Below are 12,737 nucleotides of genomic sequence, written 5' to 3' on the forward strand. Positions count from 1 at the left end.
TCAATGAAAGGCGAAATAACGAACAGTGTCAGGCTTTGCAATGCCCCGGTCATATTTGAACGGCTAATGGAAACAGTCTGGTCAGGTCTGCAGTGGCAAGTGTGCCTTGTCTATTTGGATGATGTGATTATACATGAGAAAATGTTCGAAAAAAATGCTATGTAACCTGAAACTAGTCTTTGAAAAGCTTCACACAGCCGGATTGAAGCTAAAGGCTAGGAAATGTGTGTTGTTTGGTAAACAGGTCAAATATCTGGTCATGTGATCTCATAACCATTCAACCTGATCCTGAAAAGGTGGAAGTTTTGAAATGATATCAATAGCTAGAACCAGTAAACAAAATACAGGTTAGATCTTTCATAGGTCTTTGCAGCTACTACAGAAAATTTATAGCTAATTTTGCCAATATTGCACGACCGTTACATAAGCTGACCGTGGCAACAACTCCCTTTTCCTGGACAGAGGAATTTCAAACAGCATTCGACGTTTTGAAAGTGAAGTTAACATCTGCACTGATCCTTACGCATCCAGATTTAAGCGAACCATTCATTCTGGATACCGATGCAAGTCAGAATGCAATCGCAGTGGCCTTGTCTCTGATGCAAGATGGATAGAAGAAAGTGACTGCATACTAGTATGCCAGTAAGGTTCTGAGCAAATCGGAACGAAAGTATTGCGTGACCAGGAAGGAGTTAATGGCAATTGTTACCTTTATCAAACACTTTAGGCCTTTCTTGTATGGACATAAATTTCTGGTCATAACAGATCATAATTCCCTTCGCTGGCTTGAAAGATCCAGAAGGCCAGTTGGCTCGATGGCTGGAGATCTATGGAGCGCCAAATTAACATAAACTCGAATAATTGAAGATATCTTCAATTATTTGAAGATATCATCAATTCATTTGATGCGCGCAACAATTTAAAGATCTCTTCAAATAATTAATGATATCCTCAGTTCTGAATTATTGCGCGCATTAATTGAATTGATGATAGCATTAATTCTTCTGCTGAATTGATGCGCGCTTTAATTGAATTAATGATCTCTTCAAATGAATTAATGATATCAACAATTGAATTGATGCGCGCTACAATTCAATTGAAGAGAGCAATAATTGATATAATGCACGCATTAAATCATTTGATGAGAGCAATAATTGAATTGATGCGCGCATTAATCCATTTGATGAGAGCAATAATGGATTTAATGCGCGCATTAAATCAATTATTGCTCTCTTCAATTGAATTAATGATATCTTTAATTCATTTGAAGAGAGCAATAATTCTTTTAGAGAGAGCAACTATATAATTAAAGATATCTTCAATTCAACATATCCACATTTGAATTAATCTCTTTAATTGAATTGTTGCTCTCTCTAAAAGAATTTATGTGCGCATTAATTCCTTATACAAAAGCATTGTGAATAATTAAAAGATATCTTCAATTGAATTAAAGAGATCATCAAATTATTTATACCGAACTCTAAATTAATTATTGCGAGCAATATTTCTATGAAATTGATGCTCTCATCAATTGAATTGAAGAGAGCAATAATTGAATTAATGCGCGCATCAAATCTATTATTGCTCTCATTAATTCAACTGATGCTCTCATCAATTGAATTGAAGAGAGCAATGATTGAATTGAAGCGCGCATTAATTCATTTGATGAGAGCAATAATTGGTTTAATGCGCGCATTAATTCAATTAAAGAGAGCAATAATTAAATTGATGATATCTTCAAATAATTGAAGATATCTTCAATTATTTGAGTTTATGTTAATTTGGCGCTCCATAGAGGTCATAGCAGCTTACGATATGGAAACCAGGCATCGGGCAGGAAGACTACATGGAAATGCTGGTGGGCTAAGCCGACTGCCATGTGAATAATTTGATAATTGGGAGCTCTAAAGACCAGATAAAGAACATGCCAGGGTATTCCAGAGGAATAAGAAAAACGAGATCAATCAATCTAATTAAAATAAGATCTTCTCTAACCGTTACACCGGAGAAGGATCTGACAGTTGCATTTGAGGTTATTCTCATGAATAATTCAATAAATATTCGACTAATAACAATAGCTTGACAAAGAATCAAGGACCAATCAGGAATCGTTTTACTGAAGTGTATTGGGATTGAAAGTTCACAAAAATTGGTGCAAACAATGAAAAGTTTCAACAAATTACAAATATCAGCGTTAAAGGGAGAGAAAAAGATATTGGATATTATGCATCCATTATCGTTAAAATATATTTTCTGTGGCGTTCTAACATCGTTCTTTGCCGCCGCCGTCTTCAATTATTTACCCGTGCTTCTCGGTAGTTAATGGCATGAGTATGATAAATACCAAGTATGTTCCGATATAACAGCAAAACCTTCATGTTAGCGATATCCGTCATTTGACTGGTCAATGATAACGAACAGTGATCTAGAGTTGGACAAACACGGACCCCTGGATATATCAGAGGTGGGATCAGGTGCCTGGAAGGAGTAAGCATCTCCTGTTGGCCGGTCACATCCGCCGTGAGCCCTATATCTCATAACTCCCACAAGGAATACAAAATAAAGAGTTGTCAGATCCTTCGATCTCCATTGTAACAGTTAGAGAAGATCTGATTTTAATTAGATTGGAGATCAATTTAAACCTCTAGAACTACTTAAGTAGCTATTATTTATGTAAATCATACTTCAATCTTCTTCGAGTTTCATAAAAACATGAATGATAGTAAATATAACTTCAAAACCGACATATTAAAAGTATAAAAATATTCAAAACAATATACTCCTCAGGGATAATGTTGCATGATTTGCTATTCACAATCATTGTTTGAAATGTTTCCAAATATTAAATATTAAAAGGGTGGGATGGGAGTGAACACCTTTTATTCGATAGATAGGCTCATGAAATCTTTTCTTAATTAAGATGGCAGCCAGAATAAAGTAATAAACTTGAATTTGAAAGGGGTTGACAATTATAATTTAAGTCTTAGTTTTCAATATATTTTTTTTCTTGAAATTTGTGAAACAGCACACTGTCACAAACGGGGGTAAGGGGAAGGGTCAGAAAATGACAAAGCCGGGAAAAGGGGTGGTACCCAAAGACTATATCATAGTTCTAATGGTTTTCAAATAAATATGCTTGAGTATGAGTATAAAGTATATATGAAACGTTGGATTCTGAAGATAACTTCCCTCTGTAATTTCTGCTTTCTTGTTCATTAATGCTGACCTCCTCATAATTAACATTAATGCATACAATATTTTCACAGGCACTCGACGTTTTAAGGATCTAGATTAGTTTGTTTATAGGAAGATATATATATATATATATATATATATATATATATATATATATAGAAACGTCAAGTGCCTGTGAATATTTTCCGTTCCGTTCCGCGTTTTAGCAACACCCTTACTGAATCGGACGAGGAGATTTCTGTTTAGAGCGAATGCTCTACGTAATGCGGAAATATCATTTCTTAACCGAATAAAGTTTGATTTTACTGACATACGTCAATTTCCTGTCACAAATCTGCCAACCATTACTTTCCCTTCCGACTGGGTTCGGTAATGTATACCGAGTCTGCGTTTTCCAAGTCTTAGTGAAGGTAAATAGAATATAAGAACGTATCTGAAATGATGAAAACAATATACTCCTCAGGGATAATGTTGCATGATTTGCTATTCACAATCATTGTTTGAAATGTTTCCAAATTAGCATGCAATGCAATGGCAAGGCCCGTGACCCATCTGTCTTTCTGAATTTATGCACAAGGAGGAAGTTTATGAACTTGTGATTAATAGATAGTTTGAATACAGATTGAAATGATTTAGATTTATTTGTGAAACGTTCAAAACTTCACATAATCAGTGTTCTGTGCATAACTGTACTGCTAACTTTGAGATCACAAGCTTAATAGACAAATTCCCCATATCTAGTAACTGTAACAGTACATACCACTGTTTCTGTTCATATTTAATATGTTTATCCTGATTCATGAAGCATTTTAAGAATATAGGTAAATTGACAAAGTTTTTTTTGTGTTGAGAAGTCTATGTTGAAAAAAGATAACTTTAAGGAGGTATGCTACACCAGAGAAATTTGATATGGGTGAAAAGTGCAGATATGTATAGTGAGGATATGAAATTGAAAACTTTCAAATTTACTTCATTTAGTCAAAAAATGCAGTTTTAGTAGAAAGCAATTGGAAATAAATTTAAAACCCTAGCTTGTCTCGAACACGCGATCTACAGTTCAGCAGTCGATGTGCTAACCTACTGAACTATACTCAGCTAGGCAATGATTTTCGAAATGAATAGGCAAATATTGCTGATATTCATATTTTCCTCCATGTTTTAAAAGGAAGTCAGCCATTATGACGATGTAGAGTACATCCTTAATGATTAATTGTGAGAGAAGCATAAGTCAATATAAACAAAGCAGTGTTTTCTCTAGGAATTTTCTTATGAGAGAGCCTTGCCTTAATTTTGAATAGGATTTGTATATTTTGAGGGAGATATGGGCATTTTTTTTTTTAATGATAAAATGTTTTTAACAATATACTTTCAAATGGGACTGTCAGACTCATTCAAGTAAAATAAATTGAGATACTTATGAAACATAATTATAAGATTTTTTAAAGCAACTAACTGGGTTTAGATTTTTCAAACATGCTGAACTAATCGGCTTGGGATAAAAAGATGAGTGGAGTGAAATCTGTATTCAGTAGTCACATTTTTGAATATCAGTTTAAGAAAACAATAATCTTCACCATGCCTGAGGGAACTTAAAACCATTTCAGTTCTGGACTGTCCTCCTTTGAGAGAAGTTTATAAATATTAAGGTGTGATATGCTGACAGCACACAAGAAGCATCTATGCCACCCTTTTAAAAAAAATGTTGTTGTGCTGGGATCATTTGGTAAAATGTGTTCATACAGGTTCTAACACTCAATGGAGTAACAGGGCTTCCATTTCAATTGTAGCATGCCATGTTTTAAACTTCTGTAATGACCAATGAAGTTTCTCTCAATTGGTCTTCAATCATCATTACATAGAACTCTTTGGAGATCTATGTGCAAATATGTTGATGACTTGTTGTGTCGGTGAGTTTTATTTTCGATTAGTTGACTTTCGGTGAATTGTAGCCTTCAGTTGTTGATTGATGAGTTGTTCGGTACCGGATATAACTGTCAATTGATTCTGATTTCAAAATATTGCTTGCTGCAGCAACAAATCCTTTAGCAGTTTTTTAAAAAATCAAAATGTTTGTTTTGGTTTTGTTTTTGAAGCTATTGTCAGAAAAAAATCCCCTTATCTTAGTTTCATTTCAAATGGTTCTTACAATGTATACACGTATGGATATATACAGCATTTTCTCGTTCTGACCCTATTTGAGAATCTAAAATCTTTCATATCAATTTGACACATTTGCAGTTACTATTTGTAAAAAGTTCTCTAGAAACATTATTCTTTATGTAATACATTGGTAAATTCTTATTTCTGTCTTGGACTTTGTCAATTCTGCCCTCATTTGCCACCATTTTGAATCTTCATTACATTATATTACTATTTACTTTTTAGTCCATACATTTAGCATTTGACTGGTATTGACTGTATTCCAGATTAGTAATTTTCCCTGAAACTTATATTTCAAAACTGCGGCTATTAAATACAGATTCCGCTCCACTCAGCTTTTAACCCCAAACTAACCTTAGTTTATGATGATATTACCTGTAATCAGCTTTTGATCTTATAGCTGTTTATTTGTAATGTTGACAGTGTAATCTGATGATCTTTCATCTCTTATAAAGAATATTTCAATGATATTCCTGCAAACAGCAATAATGAGACCAAATTACCATCAAACAGAAATACACTTTCCTAAAGATTTATTGGTTATATAATCTTTTTTATGAGATACCTAATTATATTGAATGAAATAAATACAATTTGTATTACAAACATTATATCTACTTTAAATGTGTAAAGAATAACTTTAAAATGAACATAAAGACAAAAAACAAATAACAATGGCTGATTTACACAATTAAGCCTACACTCAATTATATTAAAGTATTTATGATATTAGGGGAGTGGGGGTGGGGGGGGGGGGTGGATGTACACAATCCTACACCCTAGAGTTAACACTGCAAAGAAAAACAGATTAAAGTAAATTTCCATTCGTGTACATCACCATCTCTACAATATATGCCTTTATAAACACTGAGTCAGTCATTACTTGCATGCTGATGTTAACATGAAAAAGCTGTTGTATCATGAATGCATTTTGATGATACAGATATTCTAGTACTAAAATTATATGGTAAATCCAAATATATAATTATATTACATATGTTGAAAAAACCTAGACTAGGTCCTTGAGAGTTTTAATATTATTAAAGATCCATGAATTCATGTACATACATGAATAGACAAATAATCTATTACAGCGAATTACAAAAGACCGGTTGAGTTTTCAATTGCCTGCTGGATTGATCAACAGACTTTACAATTTGGTCAGCAAAGTATCACATTTGGTCTGAATTTAGGTCACAAAGTTACTCAGGTATGACAAAGAATTGACAACTTTTTTTTTCTTAGTGTGAGTGACAACCCCATAAATAAGATAATTTAACACTTCAGTTTTACTGATTATTTCAGGAAAAAGAATTTCTCTAATTGTATAAGTTAATAATTTCTTTGTTAAAATATCTCTCCATCTTATTTTTTTCATGGTTATAAGCTGAATAGGTGTTGTAAAATTCCCAAAGGTAGATGTGCACTAACCAACCCTAAAAACTATAAATAGAATAGAACTCTGAACTTAAATGGTTAGCTATAATAACAAGAATTCTATTGGTCAGAAACAGTAACAATAGAAGAGTTTTCTGGAAGTTTTCTTTGTGTGATATGAATGGAATGACCTCAAATATAGATTGACAAACAGATGAATGGTACATGTACATGTGGACACTTTGTGAGATGTCTAATGAATTTTTTTAAAAAGTGAAATTGATAAGAGTTTATTAAAGTTCAATTTAATCAATAAAAAAAATTGTATTTGAGAGAGAGAGAGAGAGAGAGAGAGAGAGAGAGAGAGAGAGAGAGAATACACCCCTTGCTTTACTTAAAGTAATCAAACGTATTTTTGAAAGAAAAATATAATCAAATTTGATTTTGTTCCAAATTTATTGATTTAAAAACACTTGAAATAATGTTTCAAATGAGAGAGAGAGAGAGAGAGTGCACCTTTAATTAAACATGTTAAAGTATTCAAATGTATATCTGAGAGAGAAATATATTCAATTTGATTTAATTGATGTTCACTTTGGAAAAAAACCACTAGGGAAATAGCTGCAAAAGACACTGAAATCAACTCAGATTTACCTGTAAAAGCAATCTACGCTTGAGTAACTTTGTGACCTAAATTCAGACCAAATGTGATTCTTGGCTGACCAAATTGTAAAGTCTGTTGATCAATCCAGCAGGCAATTGAAAACTCAACCGGTCTTTTGTAATTCGCTGTAAGGTACCCTGGTTCTCTTTGAAATGGTTCACTTTATACTAAAATGTTAATGACAGTTCTTTATTCTTTTTCAATAGGCATATTCTTGGTGTGCAATAAACCCCAAAACCTGATCAAAACAAACCAAAAGACTGATCCAAACAAACCAAAAGCCAAGTACATGATGGAGGAAGAAGAGGACTACCCCAAAACAATATTTTTAGATGATGCAGTGAAGAACAGCAAAATTAAAATACAATGGGCAGATGATTCCTTTAGAATTGGATCAAGGTTTGAAATAAAATCTTGCACCAAATCATCAGATTCTGTTCCATTGCTGAAGAAAGAAAATTTGTCAGATGAGATGGAGACTAAACCTAATACAAAAGAAGACAACACTCTCCATAATGAACAGAATTCATTTCTAGAAGATGAAAATTCAGTAAACAAATGTGAAACAGCTACTAAAGAAAAGTATAGGGACCCCTGTGATAACATGTTTGGGGTCCTACCTAATCAAAATTCAGAATCAGAAAGAACAGATCCAGAATACCGTAATGAAAGTGGGGAAGTGAAGTCATCCACTCAAAATAGAGAGAAGGGGGATGGGTTTGATGGAGAAATAAGCAAAAAGTCTGAAGACAATGTGTATAATGTACCACAAAAAGAGGAATCATCTGCAAATGGAAAAAATTCAAATGAAGCTTGCCTGTCATCTTCAATGACTGAGGACATTTTTTCACCACAAAACAAGCCTATGAAAATAATGGATGGATTAGACAAAGCAAAGTCTTGGGTGTCCATTCTGAAAAAACCAAATGGTGTCAGTATGCCATCAAGCACATCAACATTTGTGTCAACTGATTCATTCAATCCATCATCCAATGTAAATGAAAAAGATGAAATATTTTCAGCAGTACATAAAAATCTAAAGTCACTTTTAACATTAAGTAACAAGAATCAAAATTCAGAGCATTCCTATGTCTCTGTGCAAAAGAGCCATATAGAAGACTGTTTTGAAAGGCAACTGAATGAGTTCTCAGTGAAGCAATTTTTATCTAGGCCACTTTCCTCAACTTCAACAGAGAAAAAACTAACAGAGGAGAAGACGGTATATTCTGTGTCATTGTTAAATCAAACATCCCTTCCCAAAAGCATAAACAGATCTAATGCTCATTTACACGAAAGTTGGAAATCAGGGAATGATTCTGCAACAAAACACAGTAATTCAAAGACTCTAATTTCTTTGTTAAATGGTAGAACATTCCCAATGAATATTTCTTATGAAAAAGCAAACAAAGAAGGTTATTGTAAAGAGTCTCGTATGTGTACGCTCTCCCAACCTAGTGTAGATAGTGTCATGAAAAGGAAAAATGAGTCATTTGGCACTTCATTGGATGAAGTAGCCGGCAGAGATTGCGGTGTCTATAAAGCAATTAAAAAAAGAAAAAAGGACGGGAAAAAAATTCCAGAAACTGATGATAATACTGAATCTTACAAGAGCTCATATCTAAATGCGTTTGATGATTTCAAAGTTGAAATTTGCCATCTAGGTGCAGAAAATAGTTGGGATACTGTTATAAAAAATGAAGACAACACATCTGACTTTGGAAATAGTGAGGAATCTGACTTCCAGAAATGTGAAAGCAGGGAAATACAAAAGGATTTTCCAGTCAAGCAGGAAGTTTTTGATCCAGAATATGGTGATGTACCATTACTTTGTACTAATAATGCCAAAAATGCAATGCTCAAATCTTCCCAGGCTTCCTCCATTAAAGAGGAGGTGTGTGATCCACAATATTGCAATGAACACTCTAGCAATAAAGGTTGTGATATTGACTATTTAAAGGATAAAAGTTCCCCCTCAATTAAACAAGAAATGTTTGACCCAGAATATGATGATGTTCCTCCCGTTCTCTCACCAAAAAAGGAAGAGGATGATACAGAATTTGATGAGTGGAATGAAGATTGTGAGGATTCTCCACCAGTTTTACAAAAAGAAAACGATCCATCAAAAGAAGATTCCGTGTGTCCACAGAAATCACTCAAAAGATTCCCATGGAAGAGTAAACGAAATGTTCGTCACGAAAAACAGAATAAGGTGATAAGAGTCAACTTTACATGTCCTACCTGTGAAGCTACGTTTCAGAAGGCAGAGGACTTTGAAGTTCACAAGGCATTACACTCTGGAAAGCAGATAATATCTGACAAACAGTTTAGGGAAAAGTTTGTCATAAAACCTGCAAATCTGAAATGGGGCAATAACAGGAGAAAATTCAAATGTGAGTTCTGTGGGAAGGCCTTCAATCGTCCTTCCAATTTGAAAGAGCATATTCGAATGCACACAGGCATATATCCTCATAGATGTCAGATTTGTGGAAGAGGATTTCACACTAGACCAAGATTCCTGACTCACATGCTGCGCCATGGGGAAGAGGAAGAAAAGCTGAATGTCTTGGACCCAGTAAATAAAGCACAGGAGAATCCAACGGGTGAAAAGGCAGATCTACAAGAATCGCCAGACATCAATACAGCAACAATAAGTGGTTCCTTGAATATTGAATTAGAGAATGAAGGCATGGATATTTCATTGCAGCATACAGCAACAAAAGAATCTTCTGAACCCAAACAAGAATTTTCCAATTCATCCCCATCCAGGATATATGTCTGCAACATTTGCGGTAAATACTTTGAAAAGGTAACTTTGTACAGAATCCACAGAATGGAACACAGAGGAGAGACTCCACACTCGTGCAATGTTTGTAATAAAATTTTTCCTTGCAAATCTGATCTTACGAGACATGAAGCAACACATTCTGATGAGAGGCCACATGTATGCATACTTTGTGGTAAGGCTTTCAAACGACGTAATGCGCTGGTTGAACACATGACTATTCACAACCGAGAAGACAGTGGTAAACCCGGACAGAATTCTTCTATAGAAAGTATCATGAAAAGTTTGGAACCAGATATAAACAACGCCGTAAAGGATTCTTTAGAATCGGAGAGGAAATCGGAAGACGATGAAATGGAAAGACCACTTTATACAAATGATGGACGAAAGATGGTTAATAGTAAATTTTATTGCAAGGAGTGTCAGGTTTCTTTTAGTGCTAGGCGTGAATATTCCATGCATAGGTTTCAGCATAATGGTGGACAACCTCACGTATGTGCAGTCTGCAACAAAAGGTTTGTCTATAAATCTGACTATGATCGCCACGTAGTAATTCATACCGGTAGGAAACCTTATGCGTGTCACCTATGTGACAGTCAATTCTCCAGAAAGTACTACCTGCAGAGACATCTGTCCAAGCACAAAAACACTCGCATCAGCCTTGGAGGGAAATCAAAGGAAGACAGTAAATTTGAGATAGAAATTAACAATGCAGAAAAATCGGAAAGTGACGTCAGTGACAGTGACAGCGACTCTGGTTTGAAAAGTATGGCTGGGAAACTAGAAACCAGTTACGATGAAAACGGAGCAATGTTCTTATTCGTGACTGATGACTGATTTCAGATGGTCTCTTAATTAACTGTAACATTTTCCCTTCCTTTAATTCAACTTATTGACGGAAAATGTAATAACCTGCATTTATTTGTGTCATACATGTACCGCTGAAGATTTTATTTCTATGTAAATGCTTAGCCAATGAATCGGGTATTTCTTCTGACGTAATAGTTTCAAGTCGATATAGCGCTGTTCAGTGTCGGAGAGTATTCTTCAGGAAAATTAGGAGATATTTGAAATCGTGATTTATAGTACCCTGACCATAACACCTCCACTGCCTAATCCATACACCTCGAACAGAATACCATATTCATAGTATCTTCGCTATATAAGTTGCCTGCCGTCAATGTAAGATAAATTGAATCTGGATTTTGAAGACAATCACTAATTACGTCGATTGGCAAGCATATGTTTCTAGCTCATCGAATGGGGTTCACTAGATGGCGTTGTGTAAGGACAAACCCTTTCAAACGACGCAAAACTTGAACCTTTAAACTACGCATCACTGTTCTTGGATAAATAGGTCTTCCATGACGCCCTCTAAGGCGACTTCAGTTTGTACCCGGGAGTAAGAAATTCGCCCTACGACATGTAACGATAGTTATGATTTGTTTGGTGGTTTATTTATTTAAATAAAAGTACAACAACAATTCTTTATTCTCCTTACCAATAGTAGAAAGGTATTTAGAAAATACATATAAGTATTCATACAAATATACAATATGATGTGTTCAGAGTATCAATAGCGATGTTTCAAAAGCTCCGTCTTACCAAGCGCACTGGCTAAGTCTATGTGGCATATTTAATTTCGGCGTGTTTAAATCTGATTTTGTACACATTACGCAAATCGACGAGTTTCTCTTTCTTTTCTTAAATTTATTCATAAAGATTCACTTCATTTCATCTCGACAGGCGGGGAATTCCACTCATTTATGGCAACTGGAACACGTGAATTTTTATAGATTTGACGTTTAAATGAAAGGTGGATATAACGAACAGTAACCAATCTCATAACTCCCCCGAGGAATACAAAATATAGAGTGGGCAAACACGGACCCCTGGATATACTAGAGGTGAGATTAGGTGTCCAGGAGGAGCAAGTATCCCCTGTCGACCGGTCACACCCGCTGTGACTCCTTTATCTCCATCAGGTAAACAGGGTAATCCGTAGTAAATATTCAAGTGTGGAAAGAACATTCCATATTTCCATTTCTAAAAAAACCTTTGTCCCATCCTCTAAAAATACTAAAAAGTTGCTGTCCTGCATCAGATGTGTAATTAAAAAGTGCGTGTCCTATCTTGTCAATATATATATATAAAGCACAGAAAATTTCACTTTATTTGGATACCCACTTCCGTCCTAACCCGGGGTTGAACTCACGACATGCGGAACCAAGTGTAGCCAACGCGCTAGACCGCTCGACCATCTAGGCAAGTTACCCACTTCCGCCCAACCCGCTATCAATATATATATATATATATAATATACATGTATATATAATTAAAGTTTGAAATACTTATAATATTTTTTGTTCATTGATACATTTGCAAAAATAAAAATATTGCTGTCCTATCAGTGTTGAAAATAAAATAAAGTTGGAGTCCTATCAGTATGTAAGTCAAAATAAATGTGTGTCCTATTACATTTTGCACCGGTCCCAACCCTCCAATAAATATTGACCAGTCCCTTAGCTAAGCTTTTCCCACCACCGTTTATCAGTACTT

At 34.7% G+C, this 12,737-nt stretch overlaps 1 protein-coding gene across 1 annotated transcript; it reads left to right on the top strand.

Moving 5' to 3' along the window:
* The first annotated feature begins 3,492 nt into the window (after positions 1-3,492).
* On the top strand, positions 3,493-11,662 carry LOC125651706 (uncharacterized). The gene is made up of 2 exons (XM_048880421.2): positions 3,493-3,605; positions 7,603-11,662. The coding sequence occupies exon 2, from the start codon at positions 7,686-7,688 to the stop codon at positions 11,013-11,015; it is 3,330 nt and encodes a 1,109-aa protein (XP_048736378.1). The 5' UTR covers positions 3,493-3,605; positions 7,603-7,685; the 3' UTR covers positions 11,016-11,662.
* Positions 11,663-12,737: the final 1,075 nt, after the last annotated feature.

This window comes from Ostrea edulis, chromosome 5, assembly GCF_947568905.1.
Source record: "Ostrea edulis chromosome 5, xbOstEdul1.1, whole genome shotgun sequence".
Classification (NCBI taxonomy): domain Eukaryota; kingdom Metazoa; phylum Mollusca; class Bivalvia; order Ostreida; family Ostreidae; genus Ostrea; species Ostrea edulis.

Bases quoted from the DNA above. Each gene is read 5' to 3' on its own strand.
- LOC125651706 (XM_048880421.2), top strand. From the start codon at position 7,686: ATGATGGAGGAAGAAGAGGACTACCCCAAAACAATATTTTTAGATGAT.